General features: G+C 44.9%; 1 protein-coding gene and 1 long non-coding RNA gene across 2 annotated transcripts in view; one reads left to right on the top strand and one right to left on the bottom strand.

Annotated features, from left to right (window-relative positions):
• NDUFA4L2 (NDUFA4 mitochondrial complex associated like 2) overlaps positions 1 to 8,722 on the top strand; it is a 32,450-nt gene extending 23,728 nt beyond the window's left edge. The window contains exons 3-4 of the mRNA XM_080990813.1: positions 8,147 to 8,207; positions 8,426 to 8,722. Of these exons, the coding sequence (XP_080846939.1) occupies positions 8,147 to 8,207; positions 8,426 to 8,482 (118 nt within the window). The 3' untranslated portion in view covers positions 8,483 to 8,722. The remainder of the gene's footprint in view (positions 1 to 8,146; positions 8,208 to 8,425) is intronic.
• On the bottom strand, positions 4,528 to 17,318 carry LOC308468693. The gene is made up of 3 exons (XR_013981822.1): positions 16,247 to 17,318; positions 8,993 to 14,020; positions 4,528 to 5,180 (listed from the first exon to the last, which is right to left on the bottom strand). It is a non-coding gene; the product is annotated as an uncharacterized lncRNA (long non-coding RNA).
• Positions 17,319 to 18,673: the final 1,355 nt, after the last annotated feature.

The following is an 18,673-nucleotide window of genomic DNA, read 5'->3' as shown; positions in this document are numbered from 1 at the left end:
TACAGCTTCTGGGTCATGTGGCCAGCAGGACTAAGCTGCTTCTGGTGAACCAGAGCAGCGCACGGAAACGCCGTTTACCTTCCCACCGGAGCGGTACCCATTTATCTACTTGCACTTTGACGTGTTTTCAAACTGCTAGGTTGGCAGGAGCAGGGACTGAGCAACGGGAACTTACCCCATCGTGGGGATTCAAACCACCGACCTTCTGATTGGCAAGCCCTAGGCTCTGTGGTTTAACCCACAGCGCCCTATTTCCCCTTCTAGTCCAATAATGAGTGAATCTAAGGCCAGAAGGGAAAATCAGAGGAGTACTGCCCTGTTTTACACAGACAACATGCTGAGTCCTTTGTAGCAGTAGACAAGACATTCAAATTGATTACAATGAAAGCACATGGAGGGAGTGGGGTTGTGGTAACAGCCCGCCCCCCGACCTACCGTGTTCTGTTAAATAACTGGCCATCTTACATGGAGTCTGTATGCATACAACTGAATGCATGTGGGTCAGGGAGGGGCTTACTACTACAGTCCCAAATCCAATAGCCACATGTTTTGACTATATGTAGCTCTAAATCTTCTAGCAGAAATTCTGCCTTCAGTCAGACCAAACCTGGAATAATGTGTCCATATCTAGGCGCCACAATTTAAGAAGGATATTGACAAGCTCCGGAACGTGTGCAGAGGAGAGTGACCAGGGCTGGATCTACACTGACCTTTTTAACATTATTAAAACAATACTAGCTATATTGTTCTAAAACGTCCCAGGGCATGTTGTTGTTGTTTTTTAAAAAAAAGTTCATTACCTTAACGTTCTTCCTCCATAACAGTTCCTCTTACTGCCTGGTTCCTGGTTGCTTTGCAATGCCCTCTGGTGTCACGTTTTAATAACACATTCTTAGCATTCTTAGCAAAATGTAATGTGACCCTTACGTTTTGAAAACCATGCCTTAACTCTTTCATAATGTTATAAACCATGAGTGTAGATCCGCCCCAGGATAATAAAGGGTCTGAAAACCAAGTCTTATGAGGAACAGTTGATGGACTCAACTGGAAGAGAGGAGACTGAGAAGAGATATGATAGCCATCTTCAAATATATCATGGATTGTCACATGGAGGATGGGACAAGCTTGTTTTCTCCTTCTGTGGAGGGCAGGACCCAAACCAATGGCTTCAAGTTACAAGAAAGGAAATTTTGACTAAACATTAGGAAGACCTTTCTGACAGTAAGAGCTGTTCAGCAGTGGAACAGACTCCAGTGTGAGGTGGTGGACTATCCTTCATTGGAAGTTTCTGAGCAGAATTTGGATGGCCATCTGTCAGGAATGTTTTGGTAGATATTCCTGCATGTTCAAGGGGTTGGACTAGATGACCCTTAGACAGTGGTGGAGCAAGCCGACCGGGCGCCTGGGGCAGTGCGCATGCCCTGCGCCCAGGGGCGGGGCCAGCTGGGGCAGGACGCTCCACGGGGCCTCTGAGGAGTCTGCCTGCCTCCTCCCACTCAGCTGCCCTACAGCTGAGGGGCAGGCAGCGGGCGGACTGTTTGGAGAGACGCATGGCTCGGGCACGCTGCAGGCCCCGCAGTGAGTGCGCCCGGCATTTTGTCACACCCCTCAGTGGGGACACCCAGGGCGGCCCACCCCCACTGCACCCCCTTCCTCCGCTCCTGCCCTTTGGATCACTTCCAAATCTACAATTATGTGAGTCTGTGGTTCTGTGATCTGCATATGGTTCCTATCTCCTCTGTAACCTTAAAAAGCCAGCTATGTTTTAAGGACAGAAAAGAGAATGACAGAGCCCTGGTTGTAGTCAACAGAGTGTAGGGGTGTACAACTCTATTCCTGCAACAGCTGATCACCTAGAGGTGACTGCTGTTACTCCCTCAAAGTAAGAAGAAATGAAAATTAATACAGGGGGCCTGTGCTGGGTATTGGGCAGAGTGCTGGACAAGCCACTATTTCTCTGTTCAGCCTCACCTCATTGGGCAGTTGCAAGGGTAATATGAGATAAAGCTTCCTTTTCTTCCTCCCTGCCCATTCCTTTTTCCTTTTGTTTTGCATATTTTGCACAGTGAGCTGCAGGCACACTTATCTTTTTGCATTTTCCTCTGACCTTCTTGGAGGAAGGGGGAGCTGATTAATCATCATCACCATCATCGTCATCACTATAGCAACAATAACAACAACAGCTCCATGTTCCCAGAGTCTAAATTCTGAAGCCAAGTTTATTTTCTTTAAAATGTCTTCCCATCCTATCAGGTTCCTTCCAAAGCAGGGATTACTTTGCCATCTATAGCTTCAAATGAAGTAAACCCCACCCCACAATCTTCCCTCTGCTTTAAGATTGTATTATATTTTAAATGGTGAGTTAGGCTCAGTGATGACCTAAAAAGAGTTAACGCTGCCCCATTATAAGAGGACAGGCCTGCAGCTGACAGTCAGCTTTCCATCTCCTGTCAGGCCTCAATATCATGTCAGCCGTTGTCCTGGATATTCATTTAAATGGAAAGATGCAGGTTATTTCCCCTGGGCACTTCACCACGATCTGTGGCCATTGCCTGACAGGTAAATATGCATTAAAATGCCATTCTTCAAGTCTATACCTTACCCAGCTTACAACAGCCTCTGTTACCATAATATCTAAGCACCTTAATATATTTTATTTTACCATATTTACTCTCTGGTCCCCCTGCATGAATGAAAAACCAAAATGCCAGTCTGCCAGCATTTTACTGGCCTGACCACAATGACCACTAGTAAAACCACATTTTGTCAGGTAACCCATCCTGGCCTCCAAAAAGCAAGGAAATCCACATTTAGCCAAGTTGTACCCAGCTCCCTCAGTTTTCCAGAATCTGTCTTAGCTCCCCATTGATGCACGGTGCTGCCCACCTTGGTCAACCTTGAGACCAGCCCAGGGTGCCATCCTTAACTTAAACCAAAGTTGGCACACTCCATGCTAGCACACCAGTCTAGCTTTTCAAATATAATTTCCCTCTTCACATCCTACCAGTACGTCCAGTACTGTAGGATTCCAGTACAATTCCAGTACGTCCTGGATTCCAGTACAATTCCAGTACAATTCCAGTACTGTAGGATTCCAGTACAATTCCAGTACGTCCTGCTAGCAGACTATAGCATATGAACATTCATTCAAGCAGTTGCAAGTTACTCCATGAGGTAAGGGTTCTTACACTTGGATCCATGCATAGAGTATGGCGAGGGGCCAGGATCACTTTGAGTGGCCCACCTTGCCTTTCAGCCTCTTTGTATCTGTTGGCTCCACCCTTAACCGCCATAGACTGAAGGTATTCTATGGGCATGCAGACATGTTAGATCCCTGCCACTTTATAGACCCGATGCACATGCAGCTGAATGTGGATAGAACTGAGTGCAACTAAGCCATTCTCAGAGTAAAACCACTGAAATGAATGCACACGACTAATTCTTGTATACTTTTCTCTGAAGACACTGTTGGTCAGTTCCAGGGGTGACATACTGGGATTGGGGAATAGTTGACTTGATCTACCATGATAGTCTAGGGCTGCCTCTGCCCTCAGGTTGGGCAGGTGTCTTTCAGGTATCCCAGACTACTCCCCAGCCACTCACAAAGTTCATGAAAACAATCAAAAGGTGAGTGGAAGTGTGATCTGGTGCTACCAACAGACGCGAAGTTACATCCTTGTGCACTGGGCAAAGAATAACTCAGAAATACTCAGCATCGTGTTTTTTCATTAACTTTTTCATTGTGATGGGATAAATTCGCACAACTACACTAGAAATCTTCTCCAGGGCTTCATTTAGCTCTCTCTATTTTAGTTATTGTGTGATTCTTCTCAACAGTGTATTCTCTATTGACTCATTCAGTCTAATGTTTCAAAAAAACCCCCACAAAATCTCCCCATCACTCCATCATATGATGCTTCGCATCCACCTATTCTGCTCCCCGCCCCCCGCCCCCACTTTCTTCTTCTTTTTACTGCCTCACAATCTGCAGGATCTGTCAGTGCTGGCTCTAAATTATTCTACTTTCCGAACCATGTCAGAAAGCTCAGTGGATATGTGTGGCACCTTATGACCAGGGACGGTGAAATCTGTGGCGCCCCAGGGGGCATTGCACTACAGCTCCCATCATGCCTAGTCATTGGCCTGGCTGGCTGGGGCTGATGAAGGTTAGAGTCTGGCAACAACTGGAGGTTCCCCATTCCTGCCTTTCACAGAGATACAGCCCATGTGAACATGTTAAACTGGCTTTTACTGATTCAGACCCTTGGTCAATTTAACCCTACCCTCCAACATTTCTCCAATGAAAATTGGGACATCTATTATTATTATTATTATTATTATTATTATTATTATTATTATTTTATACCCCACCCATGTGACTGGGTTTCCCCAGACACTCTGGACAGCTTCCAACACACACAGAAACATAATCAAACATTAAACATTAAAAAAAAAACTTCCCTATACAGGGCTGCTTTCAGATGTCTTCTAAAGGTTGTATAGTTCCTTTTCAGTCTCACGGGGCGCCCCACATGCTCCTCTGCGTGCTCCACTCTGTGCAGCAATGTCAAGCCTTTTGTGGAGACAATCACTGATGCCATGAACTCACTTCACACCCACGGTTCAGGCAGTAAGGTTCATTGCCGGTTTAGATCTTAATGGTTCTGTACCCTCACCCCAAAAAATAAATTAGATTTCACATTTACGCAGAATTGTGTTTTAGCTCTAGAACATATGGAGCCCACTATTGCTAAAGCACTACTTCTGCCCCAGCATTTCTTTATGCATAACCTTGCTGGGCTGCTCCACTGTCAAATTACCCTTGGACACAAATAGAAGACACCAACGTGCATGAGATGTGCATGTGGTCCTTTATATGTATGGGCACAAATTTGGAAATAATAAATGTAATTTAAAGAGAAGGCAAATGCATTTATCACTGTGGTTGAGATGACACCAGGTGACTTGTGTGACTGCTCAGTCAGCTGACCAGCAGCTCCTGATTGTTGGTGGGCAACTTCAGGCTCCTCTTTTCTCTTCTTAAAAGTTCCTTTTATTTAAACTAGACCAGGACTGGGCAGTCCTCAAAGAGAGGACACCTTCAAAGAGCAGACCATCTTCTGATAACCCTTCAAAATAGAGGATGGTTCTCTGTAACGTAGGTCACTCACATGGCTGCCCTAGCATAAAGACAGAGCAGGAAATTGTTAATCATTGATTTGAGCCCCTATCAGGGCAAAAGAATAATAATGGCTGCATTCTCATTTATTGGGACCGTGGAGAGGCACTTGTGGGATTTTCTTCTTTAGCTAGCTGGGGGAGGGGAGGCAGCAATATGTCTTAGCCCGACCTTGCAGAAGCCACCCCACCCCCCACCTTGTTGTTGAACTAAGATTTTCAAATGGTTTCTTGTTCACTTTTAATACTTTGATGCCTCAAAAGGCAATTCTGAACAAAAAACGAAACAAAAATCTCTCTCTCCACATTGATTATATGGTTAGTGCAGTCGACAGAAGAGGATTGTAACAAGACTTGGCAGTTTGTGGCTTACAACCATCATCTTGTTAGCACGTTGCATTGCTTGCTAAGGAACCAGAGTCAGCAGCTAAACACCCAAACACCCTGTAGAGTCTGTGATTGTGGCGAGGGGGGGAGGGGGAGGGGGAGGGGGGTGCTTCACCCCCTACAGAAGGCAGCAGGAAGATGTGTGTTCACAGGAGGGACCCTCATGTGTGTACACATTATTTATATGAGGGTAGACATCTCGATAAAAGCAGCCACAGCCAAACCACATGTTTGAAAACCAACCCCCAATCCAGGGAGCTAGAACCATAGCCTTGGTCTCCATCACTCAATGGAAAGAGAAAATGGTTGTCCAGATGTCAGTGTGGGCCTTGGGGGACCTGGTTTCAAACTTTATCTGGGCCACATTTTCCTGAGAGATACTTGTTAGTCCTTTGCAAGAACAACAATAGACATTTTATTCTTCTTAATTTACATGACACTTTTTCTTAATGTACATGACAACATTTAAAGACAAGTCCTGAGAAGCTTACATGTAAGGCTAAATTTGAAAATCAGGACTCATGGTTAGCTCCAGAATCCAGATTTCATGTTAGGGTTCAGTTGTATGCCATAGGGTATATAGAAGCACCTCTGAACATGTACAAAGTTCCCTTCATTCACCACAGGAGAGGAGAATGAAAGTGCTTGTTTCTATTTTCAGTTAACCGCAGTTTAGCATTATGTCTGAACCTTAAACTATGGCTAAACTATGGTTTATTGAAAACATAGGCTTGAAGTTGGCTTGTTTCAATTTATAAATCATTTTTTAGACTAACCACAGTTTGTTCAGGTTCAGGCACAATCCTGTGATTAGTTAAAAATTGGAGCAAACACTTCCAATTGCCTCATTGCAGCCATGCTGGAAGAGGAGCATTCACAAGCTCATTCATGGTGACTAAAAGAGACCTGTCATGCCCCAGTCCTCCAAGGATGGCAGCTGCAGATTGACCTCAGCCTCCTTGCTCACCTCGTACCGTGGTACCTCTGGTTACAAACTTAATTCGTTCCAGAAGTCTGTTCTTAACTTGAAACCGTTCTTAACCTGAGGTACCACTTTAGCTAATAGGGCCTCCCGCTGCCGCCGTGCTGCCAGCGCGCGATTTCTGTTCTCATCCTGAGGTAAAGTTCTTAACCCAAAGTACTACTTCCGGGTTAGTGGAGTCTGTAACCCAAAGTGTTTGTAACCTGAGGTACCACTGTATTGGGAAACAGCAGAAACAGGATGAGGAGCAGCAAGAGCAGTGGTCAGGCATTAGCATGCTGATAAGCTTAGAAGTATATGAGCAGCACCAACAATGCCAGAAGCAGCAGACAAGATCAAATGCTTCTGGCCTCATGTTCTACTTCTGCCACCATCACCACATGTGAGGTGAATTCATAAGGAAGATCTTGCACTCCCCGCCACTGATCTCATCTCTTTTACACATGGGACTTGGAACCTTCCAACCAATTCACAAGTAATGTTGTTGTTGTTGTTTAGTCGTTTAGTCGCTTAGTCGTTTCCGACTCTTCATGACCCCATGGACCAGAGCACGCCAGGCACTCCTGTCTTCCACTGCCTCCCGCAGTTTGGTCAAACTCATGCTGGTAGCTTCGAGAACACTATCCAACCATCTCGTCCTCTGTCGTCCCCTTCTCCTTGTGCCCTCAATCTTTCCCAACATCAGGGTCTTTTCCAGAGTCTTCTCTTCTCATGAGGTGGCCAAGTATTGGAGCCTCAGCTTCACGATCTGTCCTTCCAGTGAGCACTCAGGGCTGATTTCCTTAAGAATGGAGACGTTTGATCTTCTTGCAGTCCATGGGATTCTCAAGAGTCTCCTCCAGCACCATAATTCAAAAGCATCAATTCTTCGGTGATCAGCTTTTTTTATGGTCCAGCTTTCACTTCCATACATCTCACAAGTAATACAGTAAGTCAAAAAAGAGAAGAGACTCCCTTCACAGAAAAGCACCATTGTGCAGCTTAGGTAGTTGGAGCCAGGCTGTAATGTAATTTCTGGACCAACACCCGCATGTGGCATCCTGGGGCAGCTGCTCAGCTCGTGTCCCACAGCAGGACCCATCAGTGTTTGCAGTTGCCCTGGGCCTTTTACATCAGGCAGCCAAGTCTACTGGGCTCCATTTTAATTTTCCATGATGCCTCAGAGCAATCCTACATTGGCTACCACTGCCAAGAAACCCATCAAAGTAAGAGAGGACCCTGCCTGGTTTTCTGTCCTCTTGTGTTATTCGTAGCTTAGGAATACCAGTGCTTTGGCCAATAAGAGTTTTGAAGCCTGAGAAGAGCAGTGATCAGAGACAAAACATATTTGAACACAATGAACCACTGGGGAATCATCGTTTGTTAAGGGAGTTGTAGCTTAGTGATGGACAAATTATGGATCCCAGGATTCTGCAGTGGGAAGCCCTGTGCTTTAAATGATGTGAATGTGACTGGATGAATCCTTCATAATAAAATACTATGACGAGAAAAGATGAAGAAATCAAAGCTGCCGCAGGGTGGGAGGGTTATACTCAATGGCACTATCCAGATGTGTAAAACTTATTATATGTGGCTTTCCTTTCCTTTTCCCCCTTTCAGTTGGGATAGGAAGAATAATCCAGAACCGTGGAATAAACTGAGTCCTAATGAACAGTACAAGGTATGTGGGAGGTTACATGTTTTGATCACCCCAGCTAAAAAACAAGAGAATGAAGAAAATGTCCAATTGGACCATGTCAAATGTAGGGTGGAGTGGGAAGAGTCAGAACCCTGGAAAGGCTGGGGAGTGGGCATTGAGGGATGACACGTCATGCCATAGTAATTCCAACGGGGCAAAGAGAGCAAACCATCAATCATCAGCAACACCTTCTTCCATAGTTCATGGCTGTCTCCACGGACTACAAAACCCTGAAGAAAGATCGCCCAGACTTCTGAGAGTGCCACGGCCATCTTCCAGCTCCTGCCATGTCCAGGGAAGAACCACTTGCTGCTCTGCACAGTCACATCTTCCGCTCTCACATTGAGTCTTTAATCATCTTTCACTTAAATTGTGTACATGCCTTAAAATTGCACACATGCTACTGCTTCCTGCCTGCCTATGTATTGATTCGCTGTTGCCACACTACAGATGGCCAATAAAATATCTACAGCCCATTCAGCAGAAGCAAAGCAAAATATTAGCCCATTCTTTTTCTAGGAAATGCCTTGGATAACAAACAGCTCTTTTATTAAAAGAGGTGGAGGGAGAAAATGAGAAGGAATGGAACAAAGTGTGTTCCCTTTGGGTCCTAAGAGGCTTCTTGGTTCAGTGTTTCCCAGCCCCTTCCTGTGAATGCCCCTGCTGAACCTAATTTGCTGCATTTCCTGTCTCCCACGCTCAACTGTATTATTCCCACAGAGAAAGGTCAGCACCAAATAATAGACCCCAGAGTCGATCACGCTTACCGAGGCCTTTGGGGAGGTGCCCTCCATAAGACAGGCAACTCCTGGTTTGGAGGAAATGGCTTGGTGGGAGAAGGCTCATTAGGAATGGTGCAATGCAAGTTGTAAATGTTATAGCACATTTTCATGGGATTCATCAGCAGTTGGTGGAGTTAGGTACTGTGGTGATCTGGACTGCTCTACCTATGTATCAAAGGATAATTATAGAGGTATTGGCATAGCATATATAGAATATATAGAAATACTTTATTGTCACTGTACCACTTCTTTACAATGAGATTAAACGAGCCCCCCTCCCCCCACAATCTCTCAGTCCTTGTTACACTCTGTGTGCTGTCGTACGTACCAACTCTGAATGTCAGCTGCAATGTTGCTGTCTTTCATTCAGCAGCCTCACGGCCCACGGGTAGAAACTGTTCTTTAACCTGTTGGTGCAGCTTATTAGGCTTCTATATCTCCTGCCCAAGGGCAGGAGATTTAAAAGGTGCTGGCCAGGGTGTGAGTCATCCCTGAGAATGTTCCTCGCTCTTCTGAGGCAACAGTCTCCTGCGATGACATCTAGCTGACTCAGGGGATAGCCCATGATATCGTGTTCTGTCTTCACCACCCTCTGTAGGGACTTTCTGTCCATGGCTGTCACACCAGCAAACCACACCATAATACAGTATGAAAGAACACTTTCTATCGTGGACCGATAGAAGGAAATCATCAGTTGCTATCTAACATTGTTCTTTCGCAAGACCCTAAGGAAATGAAGTCTCTGTTGGGCCTTCCTGACCACCTGGGCTGTATTGACCTTCCAAGTAAGGTCTTCACTAACATATGCATGCGTGTGTTAATTTATTCTTCTTTTTTCACACGTAGTTATTTGTTATATAAATATAAGTATACTAAGCATACTATCGTACACCTAGCATCCATGCAACTAGGCATATATGGAGACTACTTAGCGGTATATAGTATTACACGTGAATAACCAGGCTTTTATTTTATTTGCGCCAGGGCCAGAAATCTGTTTTCTGTGCCAAGACATACAGCCCTGGAATATGCAAAGTAGTCACAAAGACTGTAGAGCATCTCTAGAGTGCATTTCATTTACCAAGTAACCACAACCCATTTCTACACATGTGGGTTAAGCAGAAATAAGTCCCAGTTTTTGTATTCAGCCAAATTAAGCCCCAACATTTCCTCTCTTCTCTCTCATGTTTCTCTGTGTGTATATGAACACAGTGTACACAATGCAAATACATGCTATGGGTATTAGCCAACGCAGTGCTAAATAATCTGTTATGTACACTCGTCCAGTGGAACTGGGGTTTCCCCAACCCTCTGGAGCAGATTTGGGGAGGTGCAGGGCATGCACAGTGAGAGGAGAGGGCAGAATGTACAGTTGCAAAAGCATAAAGCCTTGCACTAGTGGAATGAGTGCACTGGATACTGCCCCATATGCATAAGAACAGCAGTCTTTGATTACACATACATGAATGCAGAACTACATACCTGAATGGTAAGTAGATGCCTTTGGAGGTTGCTTATGTATGCATGTGTAAGAATTAAGCTTTTGAGCGATAATAATTTGTGCAATGATGGGTGAGTATTATTTTTGGCAGATGCTGCCTCTCCAGCCAAAATCCAGAAAGTCAAAGAAAGCTTATTTATTTGTAGACCACCCTCATTCAAAGAAGCCCAGAGAGCAGCTTAGGGCACTTACAGACTGTTGCTATTTTAAAATGGGATTCAGTCACATAGCAGAAAATTCAGGTTATGAAATTAAGGCTGAGTTGGAAGTCTTTGCACAACAAACCAATTGCCCCCAAAGACTGGACTTTTTGCAACAAGCAAAGTGTCAGTCAAATGCACTGGGAGGTGTGGAATGTCACTTGGGGCAACACCATCAACAACTTCCCCACAAAGAAATTGGAATGAAGGCTCAATAAATAGCTGATGCCATCTGTACTTTCCCTGCAAACAATTCAAATGATTGGTAAACAGGACATCTGCAAGCTACCTTACTTTTCTGTGGTATATGTTCACCACAAACACAGACACAGACACATCACATACACATACATATTTGCTTTGGGCCACTGACACCTCCAGTTAAACTGGGGTTCTGGATTTTTGAAACAAATATAAGAACCTGCACAACCTGCTTACCAAAGTGGAATGTGAGCATACAGACCAAAAGCAGAAATCCTCTTTTTTCAAGCAGCTGTTTAACTCTCTGCAAAAAGTGCTGCCTGCCTCCCTTCTGTGTTCTTTGGTTTGGCTCCAAGAAAAAAACAAACAAATAGAGACCAGATCTGAGAACAGGACGTGCTACTGTGCAGGCAGCTACTGGAAGCACTGCAGATGCTAATGGGGCTTTTTGAAGACACGTAACAGATGCCACCTGTAGCTAAGGAGCCAAAACAGACATGGCACAGGAAAGCCATGATGAGTTCTCTCACAGGTCCACACCCACCATACATTTAAAGTACTGTTATGCCACCATTAACAATCATGGCTTACCCCAAAGAATAATCAGAACTGTAGTTTTTTAAAGGTGCGGGGAATTGCATCTATGTGAGGGGTCCCCTAACAACTCTCAGCACCATTAACAAACTGTTGGTGCAGGAAAAAAAATATTATATAGAAAGGAGAATTCCTGGATGCCAGGATACAGGTTTGAGACAAGTACTCTTTGGTGAGAGAACCCCAGGAGAGATTTAAGATCACAAAATATGCAGCAAAGCAAAGAATGGAAATATAGGCTGTTAGACCTTTAAAATATGTCGGTATGAGTTCCAAAACTTTCCTCTTACCCAAGCATTCTTGTTTGGTATGTTAAAAATGGTTCACTTACAAACTCTACAAAGATCAAATCCATCCACAGGCAGTAAAACTTGGCTTAGTTATACAGTGGAGATAGTTCCTAAATTATTGATAAAGGAACTGAATAGTGGCTTGTTAGGGCCATGTGGGCTGGGCTTGGAGCAAGCAGCTCAGACCTCGTACACTGAGCTCCTCAGGTAGATTGGGAGAGATCAAACGCTTGATTACCTAATCCCTCCCAAGGTGAGCTAAGCCTGGCACGACAGCTTACTCAATGGTCTTAACCCTTTTGTGCATTAATTAGACTTAAGCATATTGGTTATATGATGCTGATTATCCCACAAACTATACTTTCCAGAATTTGGGGGGGGGGGGAGACAATGAATGTTAAAGTGGGATTAAAATGCTTCAGATGCATGGTGTGGATGTGACCACAGTTTGCTCTTCCTTTAAAGCAGTTGGGGGAAGTGGGGCTCTGCTTTTAGTCAGAGCAGGAGCTTGAGGGAGCCTAAAACATTTTGGGAAAGGGTAATTTTTACCAGGAAAACATTGCAGAGGGGAAAGGGCTCCACCACCACTCCAGCTGTTTTAAAGTGGGGGCAGGGAGCGAGAATGTCAGGCGATGCAACCACAGATCTTCTGCATCATTTCTGTTTTGGTCCTCAGCAGAATTGATAAGCATTACCAGGTTCTTTTTATTAAAAACCATACCAGTTGCTTTCATCCATGCTCCACATTGTGAAAGCTCTAAAAAGGATGCTCGGGAAGAGAGTAGGAAACATCACTGTCTAATGCCTCTGCAGTCACCTGTGGTTTCCTCCTGCTCCCCAAATCTATTGTTTCATCCAGCCCTCTAGGAGCAGATTACTGTTCTGCTTGAACTGTGGAGACAAATGCAACAGTCACTATTATTAGTGGCTGCCGCCGCCCTCCACCCTCCTCTCCTCTCCTCCCCACTCTCCACCACTCCCCGCACCCAAACAAAGCCACATAGGCCTGAGGCAAAATCCAATCGCATTGAACAAATCCAATTTGCAGTAGCAGCTAATAGAGTTTGTTGCTGGTTTAAGCGATGGCAGCGTCAGAAACGCTCTGAAAAGCATCCAGGCTTCAGGCCAAGCAGAGAAAGAAGGGAGCGAGTAGGAAACTTAACCATCCCCACACACTGGCCTGGCCAAGCCTAGCTTTGTCTCTCCCCTTCCCCTTCCCCGCCAAAGGGGCACAATTTTTTTCCTAGAGAATTGTTTGATTGCACCTCCCTAACAGTTCCAGGTATGGCTGAGGCAACCATAGCGATGGAGGGCTGGGTGGTGGAAGACAAGGGTGTCACATAGTCTGCACTTCAGGTTTCCATTTCAGATCTGCCACTCAGATGATAGGACCATGATGCTGAGCAGATTATGCTGACTCAATGTAGCCCAGAAGTGGGCTGCTGCTTCTTTCTTCTTCGGTGTAAGTTTATCTCCCATGAATATGGTCTTAACAGTGTGTCCGACCGTAGGTGACTGTGGAGGCCAATTCTGGATCCACACATCCTTCCACCGTGGGGACATAGGTTTCCGGGCAGGAGTTGTTCACTGTAAGGGTTTGCCAAATGTGTCTTCCTCTTAGCTCATTTCTCCCCTTTGTCCTGAGTCTGTGCTTCCTCAAAGTCCATGACGCCTTTGGTAGAGGCTATTCTCTAATTGGAGCGCTCGCAGGCCAGTGTTTCCCAGATGCCGGTGTTTATAGTACATTTGCCTTGAGAGCGTTTTTAAACCTCTTTTGTTGTCCACCGGCATTATGCTATCCATTTTTAAATTCGGAATAGAGTAGTTGCTTTGGAATACGATAATCAGATACTGTATCTGAACAACATGACCAGTCCAATTAAGCTGATGTTGAAGAATCATTACGTTGACACTGGTGATTTTTGCTTCTTCCAGTACACTGACATTAGTCTGCCTGTCTTCCCAAGTGATAATGTAATTTTTGTTTTAAGAAACAGTTGATGGAATCTTTCAAGGAGTTGGAGATGGCATTTATAAGTGGTCCATGTTTCACAAGCATACAGTAAGCTTGGTAGTATAATAGCTTTGTAAACAAGCATTTTGGTTTCCCTGCAAATGTCCCGGTCCACAACCACTCTGCTCTTCATGCAGGAGAAAGCTGCACTCACAGAGCTCAGGCGATGCTGGATTTCGGCATCAATGTCGGTCCTTGTGGAAAGATAACTGCCTAGGTAGGAAAAATGATCAACATTTTCCAATGTTACACCATTAATTTGGATTTGTGGAGCACCTGCATCTCAAAAACCCCCTTGGCCTAATTTCATGCAAGTGTGGAGAGCCCTAAGGACAGTGAGGATCCTAGACATTTTGCTGCCTGAGACCAAAGACAGGATGGAACCCCTCCCCACTTCACATACAGAGGTCAAATGGACAGACCACCTTTAACAGGGAAAGGGCCACAGCTCAGTGGCAGAGCATCTGCTTTGCATCCAGAAGGTATCAGGGTCAATCCCTGGCATCCCCAGGTAGGACTGAGAGAGGCTCCTGACTGAAATCCTGGGGTGCTGCTGCCAGTCAGTGCAGACAGTACTGAGCTTGATGAACTTATGGCTTATATTTGTATAAGGCAGCTGTTACTATTAGGACTCATTCTGCTGTGCTTTCACATCTGGAGTGAGCTAATTGCACTAAATGCAGAGAGGCAGCAAAAGCATCTGCCCTCAGAGGAAACTGCACATTTAAGGCACATGGCTTCCCCCAAATAATCGTTAAGAACTACAGTGTGTTAAGGGTGCTGAGAATTATAGCCAGTGAAGGGTGAAGCACAGTTCCTGGGATTCTTTGGAGGAAGAACTCCTCAGAATGCTGATCCTTACGTAGTGAAAGTAGCCCCATCCACACACATAAGAGGAAGGTATTTGTAAGCTTGCAGAAGTACAAAAACTCTCAAGTTAATACCTAAAGGTGGGGACCTGAAAAACCGTCCAATGAGGATTGAGCATATTAGTGGTCGTGGAACTGGTGTTTGGGGAAGGGAAATGGAATGGAGTATCCTGAAAGATGGTATGCCTGGCTGGCAACCTAAACAGAAGCACTTCACACTGCAATAGTATGCTGCCAGTCCCACCAGTCCTGGTTTAAGTGTACCTTCTGTTTTAATTCCAAGAGAACAGTGTGCCTCAGCATGCCTCTTAGAAGTCTGAGAAAAGATGCTTTAACAGCAGCAAAATGGGGCTCAGTCTCAAGATTCTCTAGTCCTGACTGATTTAAGAAGGCTGTTCCCCAAAGCACATGGGTGAGAAAGGAAGGCAAAGAGGTCAGTCAGCGAAGCAAGAAGCTGCAGCTGAATCCTCTTTCTCCAAGACCATTAAAAAAAGAAGTCTGTTCTCCAGGTTGCAACCTAGCAACCTTACAAGCCACAATTCTACATTATTGCTGTAGATGTCCATGCTGTTCTACCTCTTCATTTGAATCTGAAATCTTGCCTCCCTGTTCATTTTTCATGCAGTCGATTTCACTCAAGGGGCAGAATATGTACATTTGTTTGCTGGGGTCTGCCTCCTAAACAATGTTATATTGCCAATTAAGATAAACATCATTAAAGGCTACATTTCCTGGATCAATACTGCAAAAACTTTACCATCTCTGCAACCTGATTTAAGAACAAGCTTTTCGAAGCCATGAGATATTATGTCAAAGCAGAGCCCCTTGTAATATTTTGGCATCTCCATAATAACCTCAGCTCCTTGCAGTGCTTGAGCATCAGGTGTGCATTTGACAAGCCTCTGCAACAGGTTACATGAAAAATCAATGTTTGATCTTAAGATTAACAGTGCCAGCAGCATAAACATACCACCTCAAGACATAAAATGTGGCAGTGTTAAGCACCTTCATGCAATTGCCCTTTATCTCTTCATTGCAGAAGCCACCAACCTTTTTGGACCAAGATGCACATTTTGAGAGCAGTGCCAGATTAAACCCTGTGGAGGTCCCTAGTCAGTTGAAATCGCTGGGGGGCGGGGGGATGGGGAGAGAGAAGCCCTTGCAAATTCTCTCCTAATACTCATGAATATTCTACTAGGATCTGGAGTCAGTGGGAACACATGACACACTAACTCACAGAAAGCTTTGTACCTGGAGGTTTCTCATGCTCTCGCTCTAGTGGGATGACATTGAACGAAGAAAGCTTGACTTGATCCGTTGTCATGGAGCCCCTAAAAGGCAGGGGGCTCATAGGCTGGTGCCTAATCTGCCTTTTTGGTAATCTGGCACTGTTTGAGAGTGTCGTGGGGGCAGCAGTCACAAAATGGCTCTCATGGGTGTGTGGCGAAATGCAAAATTAGAGAAATCCCAATCGCAGTGAACATTTCCCCATAATTATATTTCCATGTAAGGCTTAAACTGTTGAATTTCTGCCCAGGAAACTCTACATCTAGAAAATCTGCCGAGGAACCTGAGTCGATGAGGGTTCTGCATCCTGTGCCCATCTGGGAAGTGTAGCACCGTGAGTCTAGGAATAGCCAGGGGTGGTGGAGGCCCTGCAACTGGCCCCTTTTGCAGTCCTGGGGTCCTCACGGGAATTGAACATTAGGAAATTCTGTAGGTAGAATGAATTTGGCAGTGTAATGGGTGCATGTTGCTCTTTTGCATAAGATACACACATTTGTCGGATGTTGGATTTCAAACACAAACACACACACACACACACACACACACACCCCTCTAGACCTGATTCTTGAGGGCCTCTTATCTTAGGGAAAATTTGCATGTCTGCTTAATTTTGCTGGTACAGTGTGCTCCTCCCCACGTGAAAGACAGTGAATGTGTTTATCTACTGTAACATGCTTCCACCTACCAGGAATGTCACTACAGCTAACCATAGTACATCCACTATTCTCCTGTGTTTACATGTGTGCAGCACTGTATGTTGGGAAGAACCACACAAAAATAAGCTTAAAACCAAACTATGTGATCAAAAGCAAGCAGTGGCAGAGGGAAACTGAACAAGAACAAATTGAAGTTAAAGCAGGATCCATTCAAATGAGAAATAAGGCACCAATTGTCACCAGTGAGAGCAATTAATCATCAAGACAAGCTGCCATTGGCTGGAGGAAGCGAAGAGAGAATAGTTCCCCTTAACTTGAAGCCTTCTGGTGAATTATAGACTCCCTCCATAAAACTAGAAACAAATGTAGTAGGTTGATTTAGTAATAAGCAGAAGGAATTCCCAAGCATGTAGGAGAAAGAAAGGGAGAGAAGACTGTCTCAAGGGGATTATTTGCCGTTTTGACCATTAATCTAAAAGATGAGGAGAAAATTGGGGGAGTGGGCAGGGAACGAGAACAATGCTGCCGAGAGATGCTCCCAGTCATGCGATTTGTGTTGTATTCCAAATTTTATATGCAGATTCCTCCTCCCCCCCAAAAAGGGCAAAAGTTTCTCTCTCTCTCTCTCTCTCTCTCTCTCTCACACACACACACACACACAGAGAGAGAGAGAGAGAGAGAGAGAGAGAGAGAGAGAGAGAGAGCAAGACACAGATGCTGGAAGCTGTGGCTTGAGATTAATTCTTTTGAAAACTGTTTACTTTTGGGTTGCAAAACACACACACATTCATGGTCCCTACTGGTAACCTTATGCCACCAAAGATCCCAGTGCGCAGGACCAGGAAAGAGTCAAGTTCAGGAATGCAGCAAGCCTCAGCCCAGAAACATGCTTTTCTAGAACACTATAGAAAAGAATCTCTCCCTCTCACCACATGTCATTACTACTGCATTTGTGGACTTGCATGCGCACACAAACTGTGCCCCAAGGACAATAGATGGCCAGAGATTGCTACTTCCCCAGGGAGGCAAGCAGCAGCAACTGCCCTTCCTTCTAGCGCAGGCCCTCCAGATGTTGATGGACTGCAATTCCCATCATCCCAAGCTGGCGAGGGATGTTGGGAGCTGCAGTTCAATAACACCTGAAGGGCTGCTGCAAGCTTCCCCATTCATCTTCTGGGTTGTTCACAGAGACACCACTGCCAGACTTAGAGAAGCTTGTGTTCACCATCCTTCATCCAAATAAAATCTAGTTTAGTAGATTCATGTAGTGAGTGCTCTCCACAAGAAACATCCCTCTACAGAAGGCAGAGTCAGCATGCAGAAGTAAGCAACGAGCCTAATTCTGAGAAACAGAAAATATGCAGGAGTTGGGAGTTATGTTTGCAGCTTTTAAAAGGTTGCATGCGTTGGCATGTGAGAATATTCTGCAGTTCTCCTCTACGAGTGTGTTCTCAATTCCTTTCCTGTCTGTAGTGGACTGCTAACAAGTAGTGGATGGGAAGAGTGGGGTCCATTTACCATGTAGAATCCTGTCATTAAGCCACTTGGTCAGAACAAATACCTAAACCACACTTCTTCACCCAACCAGAAATGAACAGACAGTGATTTAGGAGAAGACCAGCTTACCAAGTAGTAAAGTTACCTACAGTCACATTGAGGGGGGTGGGGCTGGATGTGCTCCTGTTTAATAAAACAGGCCAGTCCATGAATCCATTTTTCACACAATAAACCTACAGCAAGTAGATATTTTGTGCAATATTGACATTGTGAAAGCAGCCTTATATATGCCCTAACAAGGAGACAACATACTGGAAAATTTGCAAGAACCACTTGGATGCAGAGGCTGCATCTCTGGCTCCTGTAGGGAGCATTGACAGAACCATTTCCCCATAGCAGAATTTCAGGGAACAAGCAAGTCATGTTGCCTTCACCATGTCAAAGGAAATGACGCCTCTCTGTGCTCTCATTGGACAAGCTAACGTTAAAGCTCTATAATTAACAGAAAAAGTGCTCTCTTTACATAGTCAAGCACACAGACCCTGAATCGGGAGGTG

This window comes from Podarcis pityusensis, assembly GCF_964106645.2.
Source record: "Podarcis pityusensis genome assembly, chromosome: 2".
In the NCBI taxonomy this organism is placed as follows: Eukaryota; Metazoa; Chordata; class Lepidosauria; order Squamata; family Lacertidae; genus Podarcis; species Podarcis pityusensis.
Note: the sequence above shows the minus strand (reverse complement) of the source record. Positions and strands in the feature narration are given on the sequence as shown.